We start from the raw sequence: 27,598 nt of genomic DNA on the forward strand, positions 1-27,598 counted from the left end.
CCTTCAGTCTCTTAAGTGCTAAAAAAAAAAAAAAAATTACACGGTGCCGTGATTCTGCCTACAACCCTGTCAAAGATCACATCTACTTGCCAGTAAATTCTACTGCTGGAAAGAAGGTTCTGAAGTCCCTTCAGCGCTAACTTCAGAACCTGTTCACTTTGCAACTCAAGGACTGAAACCTTGAACTTCTGAATTTGCTGACCTGTTTGAGATGAGGTGGGAGGAAAAGGCTTTTAGTAAATGATGCTCCTTAATCTTTGGTATGTTACTCAAATAATCACAAATGAATGAAATTGCAGTCTTTGGGCAGTGCAGCGAGATTCTTTTATAGCAAGCTTGGCTCCTACCAGCGGACTATCACTCTAAAAACACTCTGGGAGCAATTACACACTCAGTAACCTCTTATTAAGTAGCAATTTTATCTAACCTTACCCATTTCCTTCTGAGTGTGAGAATGAAGAGAGAAATGAATTAAAACACATCACGAGGCTCCATATGCTCTCCTCTTGGTGTGGAGAGCGGCAGGGTGGCATAATATATGCGCCAGTGCAGTGCAGAAGTTAGGGAGGGGAGATTTTGGTTAATACTTCCCACTACCACCACCCACACTTCAAATCAGTTCGAGTTCCCAATGCTATCAGAGAAATGGGGAGGTGTGGGAGGGAAGTAACGACTTGCAGGCGCCATCCCCATTTCAAGTGGCAAGTGTGCATGTAGTGCTAATCCTGTTTCTGAGTTGGGGGTCTTAACCTGAAGTCAGAGACAACTGAGAAACAGCATGAGACAGTCTTTTGAGGAGGGGGTGATCAGCTATTTCTTTATTCTCATTTCATCTTAATTCTTGGTGGTAAGATTTTTAAAACTTTCCTAAACAGACCTAAATTAATTTATGACAAATTGCGCCAGTGTAACGGTGCTGAAACAAATGCATACAGATAAGTAGGGAGATTAAATGGATCTGGAAGGAGAAGGCCCCAGGATACTGCATGTAAAATATTTTTACTGACATCTTTCTTTCCTGTATAATGATTCCAAATTACCTAATAACAAACTTGCTTTCCTTTTTTTTTTCCCCTTCCCTTGCTTTTTCTCTATTTCCTCTGGCCAGTGAAAAAAATATAAATAAAAAATATCCTAGAGTCTCTGCCCCTCCTTTTCCTTAATTTTAGAATCTTTGCTACCATTTTCTCTGCCCTTAGTTTTGGAAGATTTGTTATCAATAATTATGAGATCTAATAAATGTTATTTTTTTCTTGATGATTTGAGGGTAAAGTCTGGGTAAGGACAAACCTAAATTTTAGTTTTTTGCTATTTTTAAGATCACCTCTTTTGGAGTTGTTTAGCTCAAGAGATAGTTACTGTGTCATAGACCCAGACTGTCTGTCCTGTGCTACCAGTTACTAGGCAAATTTCTTAACCCTCTGCCCCTGTTTTCACCTGTTCCAAACAGGAATGGTAGTATTACCTACCTCCTAGGGTTTTGTGGAGGTAAAAGAGATTTACATGTGGAAGGAACAGAAAACCATGCCTGGCACATAGTAGGTCCTCAGTGGAAATTAACTATAGAATTCATTTAGAGAACCAACATTTCTTGAGGACCTGCTGGTATAAGGAATTCTTACAGGCATGTTTAGAGAAACAGGAGACCCAAAATGCGCTGTTACGGAAAATGTTAAAGCTAAGCAATATTTTATTAATATTTTTCATATTATATAACATCATTTAAAAAAACAGACTCCATAGTATTCTGCAATTTAGCTAATATATTGGACAATTATATTGTTGGATGTTCCTCTTTTAGGTGTGGATGTAGCTAATGGAAACACTGGGTCAGCTCCATCATTCTTCAGTTGCTTAGGTGTTTGCATCCTGTTCTGCCTTTTAAAAATATTTCCAGGCATGTTTTGATACATGTTGCCAGATTAAGGTAGGTACCTAATTTGATTTTTCGGTGGATGCATATTATTCCAGAATACTATCAATAAGCCCTTCCCCTTTCTCCTATGACTATTTTTTTAGACTTATTTACTGGCCTTTTTTGCTGGAGAGTAGATGGAGTGGGATAGGCAGTTAATCTGGGCTGGCTGGAAACAAAATAACCTGACTGGCATACTGCACCTGATCTTGTGTCCATCTAATCGACACAGGTGGGATCATAGGTCCTGCCTCACTTCAGGCTCTGAGATCATTCTAGATTTCCTAGTCAGGAAAAACACTGTAGCCAAAGCTTCACAACTCAGTGTCAAGTCAGTGTCAAGTCACACTTCTTTAGGCTTCACTTCTAATTTATTTTCATGTGATCTTGTCACTGGTTTGAGTAGTGAGTTCTCTGTCTTTGCCCCCTGTGTTTGAGTTGCTGCTATGGTTCTCAGCTTAGGAGCCCTGCCTCAGTGATGGTTTTGTCTTGTTCCCCCAGGCTTTGTAGGACCTAGTCCTCCACCATCTCCTTGACCAATTATCTAGATTCTACTCCTGCTCGTGGGTTAATTCTGACTATCTCTTTTGCACTATGGAATCAGATTCATCTCCAAGTCCCAGTCAGCCCTGTTTGGCTAGTTCCACCAAATCTACTTCTGACATGAAATGAGAAAAAAGAAAACAACCAAGTCACTTCTTTTCTCCCTGTTCTGATTATTTATTACTACCTATTACTATTAATGTAACCATTCACCCTGAAACTTAGTGACTTAAAACAACAATAGTCATTTCCTTATCTGTCATGGTGTCTCTGGGTCAGTAACTTGGGAAGGGCTCAGCTGGGCAATTATGGCTTAGAGTGTCTTATGCAGTTGCAGTCAGAGGTGGCTGCAAATGGAGCAGCTGGAGGCTAACCAGCCATCTCTCTCTCTTTAGGTAGTCTCAGGTCTCCTCTGTGCAGTCTCTGGTTCAGGTAGATTGGTCTTCCACAGCATGGCACCCTCAGGGCAGTGGGAGTGCTTACATGGTAGCTCAGGGCTCTAGCAGTGTTCTGATGACAAGGACAGAAGTGAAATCTTACGACTGAATCTTACAAGTAGTGTTGTGTCTCCCATTGGCTATTGGTTGAAACAGTCACAAAAGCCAGCTGACAATCAAGAGGCGGGAACTGGATCCCATCTCTTAATGAGGGATGTGGCCATCTTTGGAAAATGTAATTGATCACATCCCTCTTTCACAACTTCTTCTCCAGTGTCCCTCCAACGTGATGCACTAAGCTCTTTGCAGAAATGGATAGGCAAAATGGGGATTCCTTCTGTGCCCTCTCACCTAGTGAAGGAATGCCTCTTTATCTGTAAAATCAGATCAAGTCCCTCTCCATCCTCTGTGAGGCCTTCCCCAACTTTCTATAGTACGGTCTCCTTTTCTGAGCTATAAAACAACAAACATTGAAATAGTGCCTTATATTTTACAAATCACAGTGCCAAAGATTCCACTTTGTATCTTTATTTCAGATTGTATTGGTGTGTGTGTGTGTTTCCCCTACTTATGAGCAGGAATCCTGAATTACGAATCCTGGTGTTCCCTCTCACCCTCCCACCACCCTAGCATTGAGCCCACGGTAGTTTTACACAGTAGTTTTACATGGACAACTGCTGAATGAAAAAAAAAAAATGAATGAATGAATGAATAAGAGTTAAAAAGCAAAACTAAAGCATTAGGAGTTGTGCTGAAAAACATAATTCATTGAGAAAATGGGGCTTTAAAAAATGCCTTCCTTTAAAATTGTTTTGGGCTCCGGATATCCTGTTTTTGGTGGGTAGTGGTTCAGTCACAACATTCTAAATCCTCTTGATAATAGGAGTTCACTGGAGATACCTGCTGTTTACCCTGGGCATCCCTTGGACTGTGCTGCCTTCTATGCTTAGCAGACCAGTTAAAGCAGAGTTTATGACAGACCAAAGTGTAAATTAAAGGGCTGGGATACATCATTAGACATATGGTCTCCTAGGAATTTAGATCTTCCTGTAGTAGGTGGAATTTGTAACACTGTGGCCTCTAGGACCATATGGTTGTATTTAGAGATGCCAGCAGAAATAAATACTTAAATTCTAGCACAAGAGTCTTTTTTGCTGGCCTTCTCCACAGCCACAGAAGTTTCCTGTGCAAAATTTAAAAGCACAAAATTAACATTTGGTTCACATCATTTTACTGATTTGTTTGTGGTAATTTCACACAGTGTATGAAATGGGTTCATCAAGGGCCAACCCTGCTGAGGGTCAGTGATGCTAGGCTAATCCCTGAGGGGGGCAAGGATCTGTACCTGATCTGTATCACATGACTGTGCACTCTGAGCTACAGCTGATTAGACTGGGCTGGTTCCACACCAAAGACAACAACTGAAGCCAGTGCCTTACGAAATGGCTTGGCTTTATGAGAGCTGCTCTAAATAGAAATGTAACAAAAGAAACAAAAAAAGAAACTCCACTAGCAACAAAGAACTGGAAATTAAAATTACAGAAACAATGCTATTTACAACAGCATCAGAAAAATGAAATACTTAGGGGTAAATCTGACAAAAGATGTTCTAGACCCGTACACTGAAAATTACAAAATATTGCAGAGAGAAACTAAAGATGTTATAAAACATGGAGAGAGAATCTATTCTAAGACGCATTATTAATGTGCTGATTCTCCCCAGGTTAAACTATAGTGTCTGTATGACCCCTTTCAAAATTCCAACAGGCTGTTTTAAGAGCCAAACCAGACCCACAGCCACCATGAACAGCAAAGGTCAATATCCAACAAAGCCAGCCTACCCTGAGCCTCCTGGGAATCCTGTGTACCCGCAGACTTTGCCTCTTCCTCAGGCTCCACCCTACAGTGATGCTCCACCTGCCTACTCAGAACTCTTTTGTCCAAGTTCTGTACACTCAGGAGCTGCCACAGTCCCCATCATGTCAGCTGCACTTCCTGGCTCTTCACTGTATCTTCCCAGTCTGTGGCTACTGGACCTTTAGGTTCCACAGTCCCCTGGCTTATTATCCAGTTAGTCCCATCTTCCCACCTGGTTCAGCAGTACTCGGGGAAGGAGGGTATGATGTGGGTACTAGATTTGGAACTGGTGCTACTGCTGGCAGCTTTCCTCCCCCTCCCCCTGGATGCCCTCCCAATGCTGCTCAGCTGGCAGTCCTGTAGGGAACCAATGTCCTCATAACTCAGCAGAAGGGAAAATTCTTCATGGGCAGCTCGGATGGCAGCTACACCATCTGATGAAGAACCAAGGGCACCTCTGTACCGAGAAAGACATCACATACCTTCAGCACTTCTCACAATGTAACTGCTTTAGTCATATTAACCTGGAATAGCAGTTTAGACACATGTTGTTGGGGTGTCTTTCTGGTACCCAAATTTTCAGGCACTTTTTAAACCTAATATGGAACCATGTAATGGTTCCTAAAGCATTTTGAGATAGTATCCATTCATAAAACGGATGTGGGTGAAGCAGCCCTAAGGATCTTCCTTTAATTCCTCCTGAGTAATACTGTACCATACTGGTCTTTGCTTTTAGTAATAAAACATCAAATTAGGTTTGGAGGGAACTTTCATATTCCTAAGAATTAAAGTTGCCAAATTATTTTGGTGTAAAAAGAAAAGGCATTTCCATATAAACCATTTAGAGCTATTTCAGTTGCAAGTTCTCTCATTCATTCATTTCACAAATATTTGTTGAGCACCTACTATGTTCTAGGGTCATTCAATTTGAGGTACAGCTGTGAACAAATAGGTCAAAGCTCTGCCTTTATGGAATTTAGTTGGGGAGACCAAAAATGAATAAGGTAAGTAAAGCATATAAAGTGTTAGATAAGTGCTTATGAAAAAAATAAATGAGAGAAGGGCTTAGGGAGGGCCAGGGTATGGTGAAGGTTATAATTTTATAAAGGATGAGCAGGAGAGGCTTATAGAGAATTCAAAGGCCATACTTCCAACTGGAATGGGTTTATACTACAAAGAGAATTTATTAGTTCAGATAAGTATAATGAGTCCATCCCTAGGCACAGCTGGATGCTGTGTCTGAAGTGAAGATTTCTGGAATCTGTTTCTTTTCATCTCTCAGCTTTGCTTTCTTCTCCTTGGCTTCACTATCCATCTGGTAGTCTCCTCATAACAAGATGACTGCAAGATTTACAACCTCTCAACCGAGAAGCCCTAGGGAGAAGAGAGATGTCTTCTCCAACGGTTCCAAGAAATGCCTTGATATTGAGTCTCATTGGTCTAGCTTGGATCATCTGAAACTGGAAACATGCTAATGATCCAGGCTCAGCCAGGTGTTTGCCCTGGAGTAGAGCTGGGGAAGCAAGGTCTGTCAACCCAGACCCCAGATACTGAAGGGTGGGGGTGGAGGGCTCCCACCAAAAGGAAACACAGGAGAGATAGGTGCCACACAGGCAGTAACAACAAATGAACACCATCCTAGCCCTCACTTGGGGAGAAGAAGTTGCTGACCAAGGCTCACCAAGCATGTGCCCTGCATGAAATCATAAAACAGCCAAAGGTCAGAACCACCAGTGGTGCTAGGGCTCCTTGCGAACTATTTCTCTGTGAGACATTAGCCTAAGAGTGTCCCTCAATGACCCTTCTTCAAGTACAAACCTACTATTCCAAAAATGCTTCATCCTTAGGACCTCAGATTCCCAAGAGATACTGTTTAAATGAGGACTTGGGTATATCTGAGGGAAGGAATGCAGGGTATATTGTAGAGGTTTGATGTCAGTGGTGGACTGTTTACAGCAGATTCCGTATTGAATCCGCTCCAGGATGACTTCCAGGTTGTAAAGTGACTAGCGTACAGTTGAGGATGCCAGAAGTAAGGGCTGGTGTCCCACAATCCTAGATTTCTGTGCCAGAGAGGCAGAAGAGTACAGTGGCTCAGAGTCAGAGAGATCTGGGTTAAAAACCCAGTTCTACCACTTTTATTGACCTTGAATAAATTTTACCTTCTCTATGCCTCTATTTTCTCATTTATAAAATGAGATAATCCTAATATCTCTGTCTTATGGTTCTTGAATTAATACATATAAAGTCTCAGTTCTTGTTGTTATGATCCTTACTGTTTGTGACCCAACAGATGTCTAAATCAGGGATTGTCCACATGGTATAATTTGGGGACAGTGGGAAGTAGATACTCAGAACATCTGCCCCCCAAACCTGCTTTGGGATCTGAGGACCCCATCCATGTCCTTCATACTTTTGGTTTAAGGGAGAGTTTGTTACATACTCTGGAGTTTTAAAGGTTCCAAGGACCACTAGGGAAGGGAAGGGATGAGGGATCAGATACTCCTTGGTCTCCTCATCCACCACCTCTGGCAGAGAGTTTTACTTATATTTGTTTTACAAACTGACTTCTACATGAGAATTTCTTTGATGAAAAAGTTTAGAAACAACTGCATCAAAGCATCAGCAGTCCCTATTTAAAACATCATTATGTCATCTGCAAAGGAACTCAGGGTGTTTTGCTTGAAGAAGAAAACCCACAGGAGGGATGGTGTTGACTCTCTTCATGTGTCTGTAGGGTCACCATGTGGGTCCAGAAAAACCAAGAAGTCAGTTTCAGCCTGGTGGATAGGAGGAGGAAGATGTTTCTAGAAATTCAAGCTCTTCTTTCAGCAGTCCACTTTTGGGGCAGAGGTACGCAGCTGTCTCTGGAAACGTCACAGCAAAGGCTTCAGGCTATGAGGGATGATACTAAGGAGATTCTGTAGGAGGAAGATGGACTGTGACTGCCAGGATTACATCCACACTGTAAAATTCTGTGATTCTGAGTAACACAGCAAGCTATAATATGTTACACCCCTGTGTACTTCTTGGCGAAATTTTGTAACCTGTATTAGATTCTAAGAGTATGGCTTTAAAAGAATGTACCATCAGACAGTTGTATTTTGAACTTATTTCAGACTTACAGAAAAATTTTATGAACTGTACAGAAAGTTTCATTATCCCTTCCCTCACCTACCTTCTCCTAATATTAATGTCCTACATAACCATGATGCAATGAGCAGAACCAGGAAGTGAACACTGGTGTGATGCTACTAACTACATTAACATTTGAATTCCGTCAGTTCTTCCACTAACATCTTTTCTCCAACAGTGAAAAACCTAGCTCTTAGTATTTACAATGCCTTTCCTTATTTAATCAATGTTAGTAGAAACAGCATAAGGTAGCTTTAAATTAACTGATACCTCCTTGAAAGAAACGCATTTCCTGTAATCTGTGCAGCTCTCTTATCCAGAATCAGGGAACTTTAGAGTTTGCTGTCATCTCAGCAGTCAGAGTTCATCTTCTTCCTCTTGAGGGAATTCCTTCAGTATTGTCTCTGACAGCCCATCTTGGGGAACTTTTGGCACAGGTTTTTGTTCAGAGCTATGTTGTCATTCATCAGCAGATACCTATTTAGCCCCTATCTTAATGTGTGTGTCTGACACTAGGGATACAGAAATGATAGATATGACTCTTGCCTTCTAGAAATTTGTAGTCTAGAAAGAGACAGAGAAACAAATGGATGATTATAATGGAGTAGAATGTGGAATAGAAGAAAGAAAGCAAATAATAATTACACAGCATGGGATTAGTGCTGTGGTAGGATAAATACTAAGGGAGCACAGAGTGGGTACCCTTACCCATCCTTGGGTATCAGAAAGACTTCTAAGAGAAGATGATGGGTGGGCTGTGTCCAGAGGAATTGGACCCCTGGATTCAATTCCTCCAAAGTCTCTTCCAGATCTTCCAACTTCAAGGAATCTAATTCTGAAAGTGACCAGAGACTCGATCTGATCTCTCTTTCTCTTTCATGTATATATTCACACACACATACACACACACACACTCTCACTCAGTGAGCTAATGTATTAAATTTGTAAGGCACTTAACTAACAACCTTGGCAGATCTACAAAATAGATGGTGTTTGGCTACTGTGTGGAGAAAGATCATAAGAAGGAAAGAGTAGAAGCCGTGGTCCTGGCCAGAGATGTTGTAGCTCGGACATAACATAATGAGAAATTAGACCAGTGTCAGCTGGGTCCTTTACTAGCTGTGGGATCTCAGTTGAGTTACGTAACCTCTCTGAGCCTCAGTTCCCTCATATCAAATAGGGTTAAGAATACCTATTTCATTGAACAAATGACAGGATTTGGAATAACATATAAAGTGAGGGCATGCATTAAAGAATGTGGCTGCCATGTTTATTACGTATATCTGTCAGGGTCCCAGCAGGGAACAGATGGTGCACTCAACTGTGATGATTCAAGGAGGGTTTAATTATGGGACATTTTTCAAAGTTATAGGTAGGGTTTAGGGAAACCCATAAAGAATTCTGTAGTACCCCAGGAGTCCTTACCATGTCTAGGCCCAAGAGAACAAGCTGGAGGGTGGTTACCAGAGCTAAGGAGAAAAGTTTGAGTAGAGAGGGTGATCAGAAAAGGGGATCTAATGTACAGCCTGGTAGCAGGAGTTAACAGTATCGTACTGCTTACTTGAAAATTGCTAAGACAGTATGTCTTAAAGGTTCTCTCTACCACTACCAAAGCAACAAAGGTACTTATGTGAGGTGAAGGATATGTTAACTAACCTTATTGTGGTAATTATTTTGAAATACATATGTGTGTGTCAAATCATCATGTTGTACGTCTCAAACTGACACAGTGTCAGATTTCCATTATATCTCCATAAAGCTGGGGAGAAGGGGGCCATGATGATTGGTGGAGGGATATAACTAGATTGAAAGGACCCCCTCCTGCTTCCCTTAGATCTCCTGTGGGTGTTCCCCAGTCGCCAACCCCAACCAAAAGTCAGAGGGTCAAGGACCTTTTACTCTCGGCCATTCAGTTCAGGCTTCTGGGATAGAAAGCAGGCTTGGAAGGGTGCAGAGTGGCTCTTAGAGGGGCAAGTAGAAGGAATCTGGCTCAACCCATGAGGCAAATGGAGAAATTCTCAGAGAAGGGTAATCCACTGCGAAGATACCCCCAGAAGGGTCCACTGTACTTCCCAGCTCACCGTCAGTCTGCATACCCTCTGCCCTATCTCTTGGCCCATCTTTTAAATGGAAACTTTTGGGGATATTTGATATTTTCCCTTCCAGCCTCCATTGTCCTTTTTTCTACCAGCAATACCTGCCCTTTTTTAAGGGATTCATTCTCCCCCTACTGTCAGTCTGGATGGTCGGAGTGGGATTCTGTCCTGCAAGGGTGAGCGTGTGTCCCAGCCTGAGTCCTGTGGTAGTTGGTCCAAGAACGAGCACATGGTTCACTTAGAACCTGGCAGCCACAGTGAGTATTTTGCAAAGAATGCGGGAGAGAGACGGGAGAGAGCTGCTGTTCCCATCTTGCCATCAGGAGTGACAACCTTGAGTCTGAAGATGAAACCAGTCTGTCAGAAAACCAGCCTGAGAGCCCTGAATCCAGCTGTGCCTGAAGGTAGCACCACCACTGAACTTTGCAGTTAAGAAGGCCAATAAATTATATTTTCACTTGTGTTGTTTTGAGTTGGATTTTCTATCCCGTGTACCAAAAAGAGTCCTGATGTAGAAAATGACCCCACACATTAGTTACTTTTTTCTAGATAATAGTTTCAATGTAAATCTGAATTTAAAAATAAATATTAGGCAGTGTCATCGTTATTAGAGGCTGTTCCATGTATCCCGTACTTTATACTGCACTCCTTCAAGAACAGTGTTAGTGATATTCTAGCATAGCATAAAAGCAATTCACATGGTAATCAGCTGTAAATGTAATAATAGGGTAGTTGAGATCTGTGTTTTAAAACACATTCTTGCATAATTACTTCCCCCATTAAATTCATACAGAAACCTGAGGTTGGAAATCAAGATTGATATCACATCTATCTGCTAAGTGGCTGTCTGGGTAGAAAATGAAAATCGTGCTGAAAGTTAAAATCCACTATATGACTGAATTGATAAAATAGTAAAATTCCAATTGATCTAATTCCCAGTGGCTGGTGATTTTACAATTTTTCTTAACAAGAACTACGATTTGGGAATTATGGGGCTCTCTCTAGATCCCTGATCAGCTGTTCTTATTTAAATGCCTCCATTCCAGTATAATTCTTAAATTTCAGATAATTGAATTTTAGAATGCAAGGAGCATTTTAAGGATCATGACTTTAAAATTAAGATTTAAAAAGTCAGTTCATTACCTTGTTTTTGCTTAGGAATTTAGAACTTGTTTTCTCCCAAAACAAAAGAGGAGGGACTTTTCTTTCTTTTTTTTTGTTAACAGTTTTATTGAGGTGTAACTCACATGGCATAAATTTCACCTTTATGAAGTGTTCAGTTCATTGGTTTTCAGTGTATTAACAAAGTTGTGCAACCAGTATTACTATCTAATTCTAAAACATTTCCATCTCCCCATGGAGAAACCTGGTACCCATTAGTAGTCACCCCCATTCCCTTCTCATCCCAGCCCCTGACAAGCACGGATCTGCTTTCTGTCTCTATGGATTTGTCTGTTCTGGACATTTCATGTAAGTGGAGTCATACAACATGTGGCCTTTTGTGACAGGCTTCTTTCACTTAGCATCGTGTTTTCAAGGCTCATCCGTATTGTAGAGCTGGCAATCTTTTGCCTGCGCTTTCAGAGAACAATGAGGATCTTGATTTGGTAAGATGCTAGTCTCCGTGCATCCCCTCTCTCCTGCTATTCCAATCCATTCTCCACACTGTAGCCAGAATTTCTTACACCTACATCAGTTGATAGCCCTTCTATCTGCCCAGTAGGCCCTGCCTGGCTGCCCCAGCCTAGCTCCTGAGCTCCATCAGCCTCCTCTCTTCTCTTCATTCAGTTCTGATGTACTCCCTGCAACCAAGGGCATCTACTGACACCGCGACCCCCACCCGCAGCTGCTCTTCTTCTGTCACTTTTATTTAATTCCTTAGATTCCTCCTTCAGATCTCAACTCAATTGTCACTTCCTCAAGTTCAGGTCATGTTCCTCAATTACTTTCCTTCATAGCATTTATTCAATTTCTAATTATACCCCTATCAGTGTGACTGTTTCATTAATTTTTATATCCACGTACTAGACCATAAACTTTCAGAGAATAGAGATCATATCTGTGTGGCTCATTTGAAAAAAAAAAACAAAAACCTACAGTTCCTGGCCCATAGAAGGTGCTCCCTTTGCCTCAAAGCATTTTTAAAATATTTTAGTATAGCTTTCGTGTTTGGTGTGTTTATGACTAGTAGAATACTTTGAATATTAGAAACTGTGTCAACCAGAATATTGGACTGACCTTTGCCTGACTAGGCTGTGTAGGAGAGTTCACTGTTCTGTGTTTAATGTTGACCACACTGGTCAATAACAGTGGGTTAGAATCATGCAGAGAGCAAAGGAAATGGGGAGTTAACATAAAAAGCTCCCCAACTCCCCGAATTTTGGATTAAAAGAATCCTCTTCCTCTCTCTCTCCCTTCCACTTTCTCTCACTCCTTCCTGCTCTCACAGCCAGAGGAGAGCATCTTTCAAATTAAATTATTGACCTCTTTCCTTTCCAAATAAGAACCAGCACATACGTATGCTTTGAAAAAAAAAAAAACCCTACATTTTTATAGAACAATAAATGATATGATCTCATCTTTTTACAAGGTAATTATGTTAGAAAAACTCTTAAAAGTTTTACATACAGTTGATTTAAATGCCTTTAAAAACATAGGATAAACTTTGGCAGATTTTCTCTTACAAAGAATAATTGATATTCCTAGGGACCAAATGAAATGTTATGGGAAATCCTGCCTTCACAGGTGTTATAAATTTCAAAATCTATATTGAACATCAGTCTATACCAGTGCCTCTTAGCTGAGGGTGATTTTTCTCTCTCCTTCCCCACCAGGGGATATTTGGCAATGTTTGGAGACATTTAAAAAAATTTTTTTGGTTGTCACAACTGAAAGTTCTAGTGGGTAGAGGCCAATGATTTTGCTCAACATCCTATAATGCTCAGGACAACTCCTGCAATAAAGAATTATCCAGCCCAAATGTCAATAGTGCCAAGGCTGAAAAACCTATTCTACATAAAATAAGTGTTTTGAGATGTTAATACCATTAAACTAAACAGTAGCTTATTCCTTTGTTAATCAACAGTTTGTGGAAATTCTCAAATAACAAAATGTCTTCCTTTATTCACTTGACCAGCATTTCTTTAGCACCTCCTTCATTCCAGGCACTGGACGAGGCACTGTAGTGGCCTTGGTTTAAAATACATGGTGTTTACCATTCAGGTACTTACAGATACAGAATTTGGTATTTAACACATATGGGAAAGATTAAGAGAGCAGTGTAGCAGGGTGCTCTGGTCCCACATACTAAGAACACCGCCTCACCTGGGATTCTAGGAGGCTTCTTGGAAGCCATGATAGACATGGAATGCATCCTGAAGGCTGATAAAAGTTAGTCAGCAGAACAAAGGATATTCTTGGCAGAGGGGCTAGCACAGAAGAAGAAGAGACATGCGAACCAGGATCAGCAAGCTGCTTGATGTTAGTAGTGCACTGAAAGCAAGGAGAGGCAAGACACAGGATGACAGGATGTATAGATTGCAGAAGAGAGGACACAGGTTTTAAGCAGCAAAGCAATGTAGTCTAATTTGCATTTTATATAAATAACTTTAGCTACTCTGGAAGTGATGAATTTAAGGGGTCAGGATTGGAAGCTAAGGAACTAATTAATAAGCTGTTGTGGTGATCCAGGTAAGAGATAATGAGTGCATGGACTTAAGCAATGGCAGTAGGATGGAGAGGTACCCTTTTTTTTTTAATTGAAGTACAGTCAGTTACAATGTGTCAGTTTCTGGTGTATATATAGCACAATGTCCCAGTCATGCATATACATACATATATTCATTTTAATATTCTTTTTCATTAAAGGTTATTACAAGATATTGAATATAGTTCCTTGTGCTATACAGAAGAAACTTCTTTTTTAAAATCTATTTTTATATATAGTGGCTGACATTTGCAAATGTCAAACTCCCAAATTTATCCCTTCCCACCTCCTTTCCCTGGTAACCATAAGATTGTTTACTATGTCTGCGAGTCTGTTTCTGTTTTATAGATGAGTTTATAGTGTCCTTTTTTCTTTTCTTTTCTAGATTCCACATATGAGTGATATCATATGGTGTTTTTCTTTCTCTTTCTGGCTTACTTCACTTAGAATGATGATCTCTAGGGCCATCTATGTTGCTGCAAATGGCATTATTTTATTCTTTTTATTGGCTGAGTAATACTCCATTGTATAAATATACCACAACTACTTGGATTGAGAGATATCAGTGAAACAGAATCAGTAGGGTGGTGCTTAACTGGGTATGAGGGCTGGGGAGAAGGAGCCCGCAGGGAGGACTCCCTAGTTTCTGGTTTGGTTGTCTCTGGGCAAGATGGGGATAGAGAATTTTTGAAAAGCCAGTGATAATTTTGCTGTGGACGTTTTGAATGATACATCCAGCAGAAAGCAAATTTGAAGCTCTTAAAATGTGAGGGCTAGAGATGCTGACTTAAGAGTCTTCAGCATATGGGCCAGAACTAAATTCATGAGATGGATGAAACTGTAGAGTAGATAGAAGGGAATAGTTGACCCAAGGATGGAGACCCAGGTGACTCAAGATAGAAAGTTACAGAGAACTAATTATTATATGTCAATATATATGTATGTGCATATGTGGCTATCTGTACCTATATACCTATATTTGTGTGCATCTATGTAATATTTGTTGGATTAAGAAAATATACAAGGCACAGAGAAGAAAAGAAAATGGGTCATAGAGACCTACTTCTCAGATTACCTTTTTTTTCCAACATTTTTTATTGATTTTTAATCATTTTACAATGTTGTGTCAAATTCCAGTGTAGAGCACAATTTTTCAGTTATACATGAACATATATATATTCATTGTCACATTTTTTTCTCTGTGAAGACTACCTTTGTTAACATTAAAAATTAAAAGTAAAGCATATTGTGTAGGTCAAATTGTGTCCTTCAGAAAGATACGTTGAAATCCTAACTCCCAGAACTTGTGAATGTGACCTTATTTGGAAATAGGTTATTTGCTGGTATAATCAAGTTATGATGAGGTCATCCTGGATCAGGGAGGGAGCGTCTTAATCCAATGACCAGTGTCTTCATAAAATAAGAAAAAACTGGACACAGACACACACAGAGGGGAATGCCATGTGAAGACAAGAGACACACAGGGAGAACACCATGTGAAAACAGAGGCAGAGACTGGAGTGATGAGTCTACAGGCCAAAGAATGCCAAGGATTGACAGTAAGGACCAGAAACTAGGAAGAGGACAAGGAATCAACTCTCCCTCAGAGCCTTCAAAAAGGAACCAACCCTGCTGACACTGTGATATCAGACTTCCAGCCTCTAGAACTATAAGGGAGTAAATTTCTGTAGCTTTAAGCCACCCAGTTTGTGATTCTTTGTTATAGTGGCCCTAGGAGACTAACACATATTCATGGTTGGAATATGTAAAAAAAAAGAAAGACAAATTATAACCGAAAACACCTTTATCCCACCATTTCATTAGATATTTTAGAAATCTGTCTACATTAGCACATAGAGAGCTACCTCTTTCTTTTAGGCTGCTGCCTAGTGGGAATACCAGTATTTGGTGGTTGGGCAGAGAAGAAGAAAAATAAGGAGGTAGGTCAGAGGAGAACTAACTAAGAGCAGCTTTTAGAAGGTTTCTAGAAACCCTAAGTAATCAGTTGAGTACAAAGGAGAAAGACACCCAGGGAAGTCAGGAATGAAAAATATTTTGGTTATAGACACCGTGAAAGTCCTAGGCAACCAATGTAAGAACACGTCTGCAGAGCTAGAGTAGCAGACACTGATACTAAGTAAAAGATCCCCATTCTTTAGGTGCCCATTCCCTGAGACAGGACAATTGTGTAGAATGATACACAGGTGAATGTGAGGTACAATGGTAGTACTGAGATGGGAAAGAATTGATTATAAGAGCTATGAAAAGGCAACATTATATTTTAGCATGGCCTCAGAAGTCGATACTTTAGATATGTACCCACCTTGGGCTCTGTCTGAAGCAGTGTCAGAAAATAGGACTTCAGCATATTTCACCTTTCATAAAGTTGCCTGCTATCAGGATCAAGAACTATGTTTTAAACTATCTAAATGTACCCTCCTAACATTGAGCATTTATTTCATTCTGAGCCCTGTGTCCTAAGCATGACTCCATTTAATTCTTACAACCCTCTTCAATGAGACAGGACCTCATTTTACAAGTCAGGAAACTATAAACTATTTTCTAAAGACAGTTGAAAAGGTGCTAGAACACAAATCGTAGGCTTGTGTGACTTCAGAACCCAGGCTCTAACCACTAGATTATAAAGTACAGCAGGAAGAGGAAGGGAGAGAAGATTGCCTTCCTCTCTCGTTGTTTAAGAGTGAATTGCTACTAACAAGAACAAAGTTCTAGCTGCACTGTGTCCAGACAGCATTATCCAACCAGACTGAACTGATGCGGACGATGGGGGAGCAAGAAAATCTTTTGGCCAGATTTGTTCAGCTACAGGTAAAACAACAGTCAGTAAAGGCTTCCTGGAATATTGTTGACATTTAAATGTGTGTCTTATTATATAATACCACTGCATAGCATTCTCATTGCCTCCAAAAAATGTACGCCATCACAGAAGAACTGAGTTTGATTCTAAGAGCCAGTATGGAGGACAGACTCTTAGCTGTGTTAGTCTAAGACAATGAACTTGGTGAGAGGGGCTGCGGGGATCAGAACTGAGTGGGCTCTGGAGCAGGGACCTCTGGGCACAGTGGGCCTCTCCACTTTACAAGTGGAGACGAAGTGCTTTAGAGAAACCAGTTTTTTCTTTTTTAAATATGTATAATACACATGCTATATACGCCTGTACACACACATATAGAATTACATGTATGTGTACACATATATATGTGTATGTATGTAATTGCAAGCTTACACAAAAGTAAAGCAAAATAGCAAACATTGATGTCAGGGATGGTATGTGCAATGTTAAACAGGCACCCGTCATCAGTCAAAAGAATGTTAGCTGTAAACAAGTGAACAAGCTATACTGATAAACATAACTGACCAAAAGCTCTTTCCTCCCTGACTCCTAAAGAAGTGCTTCTCACTGTAACAGAAGAGCACACTTTGAAACTGAGCTAGTGTTTTTATAAGCAAATTTCTTGACTCTGCCTGGTATATTATTATCATTCAATAAGTGTTATTCATTCATATTTCTAATAAGGCATGGAATAAATAATACATATATTAGTTTTAAATTAAATAGAAACACGGGCTTTGTTTACACAGGGCAATTTCTATTCATTGCGTTGTCTCACCTAAAATGTTCCTATCCCCTTCTCTTAATTTTTGATGTTTTAAAGGCTAGAAAGAGGGCTAAATAAGAAAAAGAGAAAGGGAATAGAAAATTACGAGCCAGTGCTTTTGTTACACACAGTCACGGGGAGTCACCTTTCATAGTTATCCCCCATGCTGTGCTAGCAAGTCAAAAGCGGTTTGTCTGGAAATCCCCACTGCAACACAGCAGAACAAATGTGTTTATTGCTAATTTTGCTGGTGGAATATTTATAAGGGAAAGCCAACTCCCAAGTTAAGAAAGAGTGTCCCTGTCCCTCGTAACGCATACTCATTAATTCATTTCTCCAGTTCTTGTGAGTCACTTGATATGGCCATAAAGCAAGGAATACTTCTCTCTGGATCCATGAACCCTATCTTAAAATAGTAGTGGGAAGAGTGTTAGATAAATCTTGGAGATAATGAAACCTGACTTACCTACCTCACAGGTTTCTTGGGAGGATAAAATAAAATAATGGATGTGAGCATGTTTTTAAAAAGCAAAAAGTGCTGTAAAATTCAAGGCAGTATTTTTTTGCGCCTTGGCTGCAAAGTTGTCTTCTATCAAATTCATTGTTTATTAGCTCTTCTCCACATATATGCATATGGAAAAAGCATTCTTGCTCCTTTTTCTGTATCCTCAAGAAATTAGAAAATTTTTTCCTTTTTCTTTATGAAGGTGGTTATCACTTAGTTTGTCATGAAATTCTCAATTCCTCATTTAGTGTTTCTACACCATCCAGGGTGAGTTTAAGATAAGTACATAGCTGATTCTCTGAGGCCTACTAATCTTTGAACAAATCTAAACAGCACAAATGAAAGGATCTCTCTGGGAGTAACATCTCCAGTCCAGTTTGAACATCTTTGGATGAATCTGCTGTTAAATTAACACTGTGGTGTATCAACATATTATGTCACCTACGTGCATAATAACACACGCACACTTAATTGATAGATGTCTCCCTTTTTTTCCTCCTGAAATGGAAGCCATAACGATTTCAGACTCCCCATTCAAATGTATCTTGTTAGTCTTGCTTCTAAGGCATAATTAGTTTTTTTTTTTATCCTAGCCAGTAACTTCTTTAACTCCAATAGCTGTCCATTCATAAAAAGAGAGATCATAGAAATAATGTAATAATACATTGGAATGGTTTTCATTTTCTAACAATGTATAGCTTTTTATAAGTAAAAACCAAAGACATGAAACTAGAAATAAAATGAAAATGCAGGCTGTATATATTTTTCTCTGAATGCTACTTGGGTAAGGAATGAGTCCCCAGATGAAAGCAGTGTGAGTCATTTCAAATCTAACAGCTTCATATTATCATAAAATTGTGTTGATGTATTTGTAAAAATCCAAGAAGAATTCTGTAAGGAACTTTTGATCTTGGCAGGATCCGGGGGTAGGGATGCAGACTGAAGAGGAAATATTTGTGTTTTTTCATCCAGTGGATTTTGCAACATAGTCACATTTAATTTACTAATAAAAGAGGTATCAGATTTTTACACTAAACTAGTAAGGATGAGGATTTGAAGGCAAAAACAATTGCATTTCCTTCATAGAATGTTAGAACTGAAAGGGGACTTATCATCTAGTGTGGGTATTGGATCCTTCCACATCTCACTTACATTGCTAATTAGTCTCTGCATTCCTTCCTGCTAAGCCTCTAGATGACCTCAGAATCTTTTTCAACACAGACCTCCAGGCAGCCGTTCCTAGGCAATTAGAGGTGACATATGAGTGAAATCTTTATCAATCTTCCTATAGAGCATTTCAAATAATCATCTTTAATTTCCTTCTGAAATATGTCACAAATATTTTTTGCACTGTTATGTTCCAGACATTTGGGCATATAAGAAATCTGAACCTCAGCCTTAAAGAGCTAATAGTTTCGAGAGAGGAAAGTGAGGTTAACAGGTGATTCAGATATAGCATATTAAGAGCCAAGATGGAGGTACACACGGGAGGACCTCATAACACAACCTGGGGTTGGACTTCACATTTTTCTTAATAGATGATGCCTGCCTTTATCTTGAATCATGAGCAGGAATTATGCAGGTAAAGCTGGAATGTTCTAGGACAGCAGTTCTCAACCTTTTTTGGTTTCAGACCCCTCTCTTTGTCCTCTTGAAAGTTACTGAGGATTTCTCAAAAGGTTAAAGAATTACTATATAATCCAGCAATTCCACTTCCAGGTATATATTCTAAAGAATTGCTTGTACAGTCTCAAAAAAAAAAAATGTCCATCAACGGATGAATAAATAAACAAATGAGGTACATGCACACACTGGCATATAATTCAGCCTTAAAAAGGAATGAAATTCTGATTCATGCTACAACAAGGATGAACCCTGAAAACATTATGCTAAGTGAAGAAGCCAGGCACCAAAAGACAAATATTGTATAATTCTACTTATAGAGAGTACCTTGAATGGGCAAATTCATAGAGACAGAAAGTATAATAGAGGGTACCAGGAGCTGGAGGATAGGGGGAATGGAGAACGGTTTAATGGGCAGAGTTTCAGTTTGGGAAGATGAAAACTTTCTAGAAATGGATAGTGGTGATGGTTTTACAACTCTGTGAATTTACTTAGTGCCACTGAATTGTACACCTAAAACTAATTACAAGGGTAAATTTTATGTTTTGTATATTTTACCATAATTAAGAAAAAAGTTATTGAAGACCCCAAAAAGCTTTGGTTTATGTGAGTTATAGGAGTCTTCATTTATGGATTGCAAAATTGAAATTGAGAAATTAAAAATATTTATTAATACATTTAAATGACTATAACTCAATAAAAAATGTTTATATAAAAATTATTAATACATTTAAAAATAAAATAGTAAACCCATTGCATGTTAACATAAATATCATTTTTTTGTTGGAAATAATTATATTTTCCAAAACAGAAAAAATAGTGATGAGTGGTATTATTTTATATTTTTACAAATATCTTTAATGTCTCTGCTTAATAGAAAACAACCAGATCCTCATATCTGCTCCTGTATTCAGTTCGTTTTGATATATTGTTTCTACTGAAATATAAGAAGAAAATCCAACTTCACAGAGATAAGTAGTTTAAAAAAGAAGCATATTTTAAGACCTTATTCAGAGAGTTTTGGGTATTCTGTTTCCGTATTATATCAAAAGTGGAAAAGTCGTCATATTTAAAGGTTAGTTGCAATGTGGAATCTGAAACTTTTATCAATTAACTTTTTGTATGCTGTTATATTACAATCCATTGATCTATCTTGAACTTTGAAAGGATTTTTTATTCATGCATAATTTTATAACATGCATGCATTGGATATTCAGGAAATAGTAGTTCACTGCCTTCCAGTGATATTGAACAGATCTTCCAAATATTGACAAGTTTCATTGCATAGTATGGAAGACATAATATATATAAAAGAAATAATGTATATTACTATCACCACCAGTCTCATCAGAAAAGTACATTTTTATCATTAATGGGGATGTGCTACTGGCATCAAGCAGGTAGAGGCCAGGAATACTGCTAAACATCCTGCAGTGCACAGAATAGCCTCCACAGCAAAGAAACATCTGCCCCAAAATCTTAATAGTGTTGAAGCTGAGAAAACTTTGGGTTAGATTTATGTTTAAATTTTAAGGAAACTTCTAAACTCTTTTCTAATGGAATTGTACAATTTTGCATTCCTAGCAACAAGGTATGAAAGTATCAGTTGCTTCACATCCTTGTCAACTCTTGGTATTGTCATTCTTTTTAATTTTAGCCATTCTACAAGGAGTATAATGGTATCTTATTGTGATTTGAGTGTACATTTCCTTATTGACTAATAAAGTTGAGCATCTTTTAATATACACGTTGGCCATTGGTATATCTTCTGTTGTGAGTATCTGTTCAAATCTTTTGCCCATTTTTATCTTTTTATTATTGATATTTGAGTTCTTTATATATTCTCTTTTTTTGCCTGTTTTTATTATGGTAAATATACATAATGTAAAATTTATCATTTTAATCATTTTAAAGTGCACAGTTAAGTGATACTTTAAATATTCTTGATTCAAGATCTTTATTAGATATTTTCAGCCAGTATGGTATTTGGCTTTTCAGTTCTCTCCAGGATCTTTTGAAGAGCTACGTTTGAAATTTTGGTATGACTTAGTTTACTAATTTTTTCTTAATGATTAATGCTTTTTTGATACCTTGTCTAAGAAATCTTTGCCTTACATCAAAACTTTGTGAAGGTATTCTACATTTTTTCTGGAAGTATCATAATTTCATTTTATGTTTAGATTTGTCTTTCATTTCAAGTAAATTCAAGTAAATTTTTGTATATAGTGTGAGGTAGAGGTTGAGTTTCATTTTTTTTCATGCAATATACATTTGATCCAGCACAACTGGTTGAAACAACTCTTCCCCATTGAATCGTCTTGCTATTTTTGTTGTAATTACTATAGGTTTAAAGTAACTCTTGAAATCAGGTTATATGAGTCTTTAAGTTTAACTTTTTTAAAAGATGTGTTCTACAGATGTATTCTAAACTCTTTGAAATTCCAAGTAAATATTAGAATTACTTTGTCAATTTCTACAAGAATAATACTGATGAGATTTTGATCAGGACTGTTGAATCTATATCCATTTAAAGAGAAGTGACATGTTAATAATATTGAATCTTCTAAGCCATGAAGATGGTATGCCTCTTTATTTATTTATGCCTTCTTTAATTAATCTCAGTAATGTGCAGTGTATAGGTTGTATTGTTTTCCTCTTAAACTCATTTCTAAGTGTTTACATTTTTTACAATTGGTATTTTACAATTGGTACAATTTTACACAATTGTAAATGGTATTTTAAATTCAAATTTTCTGATTATCACTAATATAAATACAACTAATTTTTGTATATTGACTGTATAGTCTATAATCTTGCTAAATTCACTTTTTAGAAAAATTATTGAAAATCTAGTAGTTTATAGCTCAGTTCATTCACTTGTCTGTTACAAGCTGTGTGAGATAAGATGGCAAACTTTAATATTAAACTTTTGGAAGTAGGTACAAGGCCAAGTAAAATATTTTAAAAATTTATTTGTTAAATTTTTGCCACTGGTTTAAAAAAGGTAAAATTGAGTGAAAACCTCCTTTCCACACATGGATCCAATATTCTCCTACCCTGCTTGCCAGAATCTATTTGGGGGGGGTATCTTTTTAGAGTTTCTTTGTATTATTAAGCAAATATTAATATGTTTATTTTCTTTCTTTTTATACAATAGTAGTATATTATGTATAATGTTCTATACCTTGCTTTCTCACTTAAAGTATATTCTGTAATTTTTTTCCAGTTGCATACTATACCCTTGTATTGATGTACCATGTACCATAATTTATGTAAGCAATCTTCTATTGATGGACATTTAGATTTTTAAAAATATTTTGCTGTTAAAATTAATGCTGCAGTGAATAGCCTTATATATAAATCATTTATCTGTAGGATAAATTCCTATAGGTAAAAATGATAGATTAAACAGTATTTGCATTTGTAAGTTGTGATACTGTTAACTCGTCCTCCACTCCAAGCCCAGGTGTTTCAAAAGTATTCATTTCTTAAGTCTTATACAGTACTCAAATTGCTGCAAGATCTTTTTTTTTCTTTGAACCAGAGGAAGAAGAGAGATAACATTTTTTGGAGACTATTTTCAAAAGCAACTTAAAAATCTTTATGAAACAAAGAAAGGATATAAAAGAAAAGAATCATTTAAGGTTCTACTATGTATCATGTGTTATTCTTGATTATTTAAGTAGATGAATCCTTACCACCACTCTGTGAAGTTGGTTTCATTTTTCTTATTCAAAGATTAAAAACTAAGGCCCAGAAAGGTTAAATATCCTACCCAAAGTTGTACTAGTGATTTTTCAACAGAATCCAGAAGCATTTTTCTTCTTTCTTAAGAGGGATATGCCTGTAACTAAGGAGATTCTATTTTTTATCACGATCAAGCTCCATATGCCCTTTGGTGGTAAATCCATCCCATCTCTGATTCTTGTATTAGGATGAACTACTAGGACCATAAATGCTGACCATTGAGTTTTGATTTACCCAAAACTTGGTTGAACGATGAAACTCACTGTCAGAAGATGGCACAGAGTTAAATTATTCAGGGAAGATTTTTTTCTTAGTTTTGCAGAATACCTTATTTAATAATAGCATATTCGGTTCCATAATCTAGGACAAGACAATCAGATCTTTTGCTTAGGGATATAAATTAATTGCTGGCAGAAGTCAGTAAAGAGAAAGAGTATATGTTTTGACTACAGTCCAGTGACCAAAGAATCTTAATTCAGACGGGCCCCTGATTTCTAGGCGACTCAAGGCAAGATATTTAACCATGACTATTTCAGCATTCTATCAGTAAAGGGGGGGGGTCATTATTGATAACAATCACTAACAATGTACTTGGTGGAAAATTAGGCATGATTTCTGATGCAGCGTAAAATGTGAGCTGGGTAAGAGAACAGACTTTGTAGCTAGGCAGATCTGGGTTTGAACCTTCTGCTCTTTACTGGGTGTGTGACTTTGAGAACTTCAGCAATTTTGCTAAGCCTCCTTTTCTTTATCCAAAAAATGAGGATATCAGTAGTACCTACCTTATAGGGCTGTTGTAAAAATTAAATGAGCTCACATGGATAAACTGTTTAGCCCAGGGCCTGAAACATAGTAAGTACTCCTTAAATGGCAGCTATTGTTGTTGTTATTAATATTTATTATTATTATTTCATGTTACTGCTAATTTCTGTCCTGAGATCTCTTAAGCACTGGCTGTTGAGGCAGATTTCTATACCTTGTGAACCAACTTTGTGTGTTTAATATGGCTTTATCCTCGGCTAAGTCAAAACACAGAGGTAAAACTCTACCTGACCTTGTTGGCGATTAGCTTTTGGCTTTTCATGCGATTTGATTATCTTTGTCATTGTCTTAGCTTGTGTTACCTACATATCATAAAATTATCCCAACCTTTTAATATCCTGTCACAAACATTTATCTTTTTGACCTTCAGTGAAATTGTGTAAGATTGCCTGCTCTTGAATACATCTATCTATCTCGTGTAATATGAAATTACCAGTGTTTAAGTTTCATATTTACAACGTGCTCACTTAGATGCCATGAGCTTTGATTCATCCTTGCCACTAGATGGCACTATAATAGAACACATTCATTACACTTGTCTTTTACTGTCTAGGAAGACATGCCATAGACAAAGGAGCCAAAGAGTAGTCTTCTTGCGTAAAACTGAAGTTGAAAGGGCTTTGAAATAGCAACATTTTATAAGTGGAAGAATTTAGAGGTTGAGTGTTATGTGGTTTGGGTTCCTCCAAAAGCATGCCCTGAGACAAAGGCTTGTGTGCTTGTTTATTTAAGAGATGATCTTGTAGGGCAGGAATGAGGGAGCAGGAAGAAGAGACTGGAAAGGAGAAACTTAAGTGTGATGTTTGGGCAACAGGGCTTAATTGTACTGAAACATCCTAAGAATTATCTACATAATGGTTTGGATGCAGAAGTGTTTATTTACTCTTTATTATCTCCTGTTTATTAGTCAAGATTGCCCCTGCTTTTTCTGTGCATATATGAAAACTCTTGCTAGCATCCAAGACAGCCATGAGGCAGAAAGTAAAGATACTCAGTGTGAGCTATAGGTGAGATGCTATCAGGTGAAGCAAATCTAAGCATCTATTGAATTATGTATTACTACCTGGCTAAAATCAGATATAAGTCTAAGCGGATGTGACTCAGGGCACCAGCTGTGTCTTCTGCAGCTACCTAATAAATCATGTACTCTGTAAATTCTTCCATTTGAAATAAACAAAGAATCCTAATGAACCATCTGCAACTCCAAATCCTTGGGGACTAACCAGTAGGTATTCTGGCAAACGTTTAGTGGATAAAAATATAAACGGTTACTTTATGAAATTCACAGGAAGAACTTTTGTCCTTTATATCCTAGTATGAAAGGTCCAAATCTTGATCCTTATATCCCAATGTGGAAGGATTCCCAAATCCTTTTTCCTTGTATACTTGTATAAGATATGGGAACAGGAGATATTTGCTGTAGGAAGAGAAAGAATTTGCTCATATGAAAACAGTGGGTTAGGTAGTATGTAGAGAGCAGGTAGAGAGAGAATTGTATTGGACTGGGAGCCAGGAGAGTTCAGGATCTACTTGTGATGTTGGATAAATAATTTTGGTTACCCTAAATTAACTTTGGGGACCTCAGTGTCTCTTTCTGTAAAAGGAATATATGGCTGAGTTCAATCATCTTAAGGTTTCTTTTAGTCCGAAGAGACTATGAATATTATACATATAGAAAAACAGTTGACTTTTGCAAATGAGCACATTGTATTTTTATGTATATTTATGTTTACATGCATGGTATTAGTTTTTAGACAATGAAATTGATTATCCAATCTCTGGAAATCTCCTTGATCTTTAAAAATAAAAAATCCTTCTTTAAAAATTCAGAATGGTGTGTCTGATATGCAAGCAAATAGAAGAAATACTAATTCTAAGACATAAACAATATATATGAAATCTCTGTTCTTTTTTATTGTCATATGGCATTCTTTTAAAAGTAATTAATAGTTGTTTGGAGGGAGGCAGGAAGGATAAAAGTCACCTTTAGAGACAGAGTAATCATATAATTTATTGCACATACTGGACACTATTGAAAGTGAAAGGGGGCACTAGTAATAACTGTTCCAGAATAAAATCCATAAATCAGAACCATCCCCAGGCAAACTGGGATATAGTATCACCCTACTTAAAGATTGATTTCAACTTTGTTAGTGGTTGAGCAAGTAGTAAGGTAAATTAAAACCAAATTCTCTAGTATTAGAGTAACCTTCCCACTGAGAACAATGATAAAAATCTCGGTAAAATGCAAAACAACCACTGTTTGAAGCCATCAAACAATAACCAAGGTGTCCAAAACTTGAAGCGCTGGCATCTCAAAAAGAAAGAAGTGTAAAGTGAGCCCTACATTTACTGATGCTTTTGCCTTTAGAACCTTTGCTTATTTGCCTTGCAAGGCATAGAGACTGAAGGGAAAGCAAAGACTTAGAGCTTGCAGCAATAATACTAAGATGGAGAACCCAAAATTTAACTTCAGGGCTATTTAATTAGCCAAGACTTAAGGAGCCAAGGTCTGAAGAAATGAGAACTTGAGAGAAGTGATTCAGAATTCACTATACAATTTCCCTTCTGGGCATTAGCTAATTCTTAAGCTGGGCTTAAGTAGAGTAAAAAGCTAAGAACCACCTCCCTACCCCCCGCCCTCCCCAAAAGTAGTTGTTAAGGGGCTAAAAAGCTAATCAGAGCTTTTGACCATCTCACAGAGCTAAAGGAGAGACAAAAATTACAATTTAGAACCTGCCAAGGAGGAGTGATCCCAGTAAACCCCTCAGGCTTTTAAAAACAGACCTCTGAAGTATTATGGCTAATGATTGGATAAATTAGTAATAGATCAACCTTCACAAAGTCTTAAAAACTGCCTCCAATTATTTCAGTCTCTAATTGGATTAAGAGTTCCAGCCTGTCAGGCAGAAGAAAATAAAAAGATTCTCTGGAGAAATATAACATCATCCATATTCATGCATAATATCAGCATTCAATCCAAAATTACTAGCTATGCCAGGAAACAAGACCAAATGACAAAAGCTAAGAGAAAACAAATTGACACTCAAAATAGACTTATGGGTAATACAGATATTGGGGTTAACAAAAATATAATTTTAAAATATGATTAATATGTTAAAGAAAGTAGGTGAAAAGTAGTCTGTTGTCATAAAATCAGAATCTGTGGAAGTATTACCAAATGGAAGTTCTAGAACAGAAAGAATTAAGTCAAAAGATGAGTTTAACTACAGAATAGATACAACAGAATAGAGAATTAATGAGTTGAAAATAAGTAAGTAGAAAATATTAAGTTTGAAGTGCAGTGAATAAAAATAAATGGAAAATAAAATAGAAGATGGAGCCGAAGAAATATTTGAAGGTATACTGGCTCCAAACTTTCAAAACTAAAGAGAGAGATCAAACTGCAGATTCATGAAGCCCTATAAACCCCAAACAGAATAAATACAAAATATCATAGCAAAACAGTGATGACACCTATAAAGAGAAAATCTAAGTCATATTCAGGGGAAAAAAAGATAAATTGCCTTTAAAAGAGCAACAGTAAACTGACAGTTGACCTTTCAAAAAATATGATGAAAGCTAGTAGATA

General features: G+C 37.7%; 1 protein-coding gene across 1 annotated transcript; it reads left to right on the forward strand.

Moving 5' to 3' along the window:
- Positions 1-4,697: 4,697 nt before the first annotated feature.
- Positions 4,698-5,115, forward strand: LOC105079548 (DAZ-associated protein 2-like). The gene is made up of 2 exons (XM_045505426.2): positions 4,698-4,903; positions 4,947-5,115. The coding sequence occupies exons 1-2, from the start codon at positions 4,698-4,700 to the stop codon at positions 5,113-5,115; spliced, it is 375 nt and encodes a 124-aa protein (XP_045361382.2).
- The last annotated feature ends 22,483 nt before the right edge of the window (positions 5,116-27,598 follow it).

This window comes from Camelus bactrianus, chromosome 17 (assembly GCF_048773025.1).
Source record: "Camelus bactrianus isolate YW-2024 breed Bactrian camel chromosome 17, ASM4877302v1, whole genome shotgun sequence".
Classification (NCBI taxonomy): Eukaryota; Metazoa; Chordata; class Mammalia; order Artiodactyla; family Camelidae; genus Camelus; species Camelus bactrianus.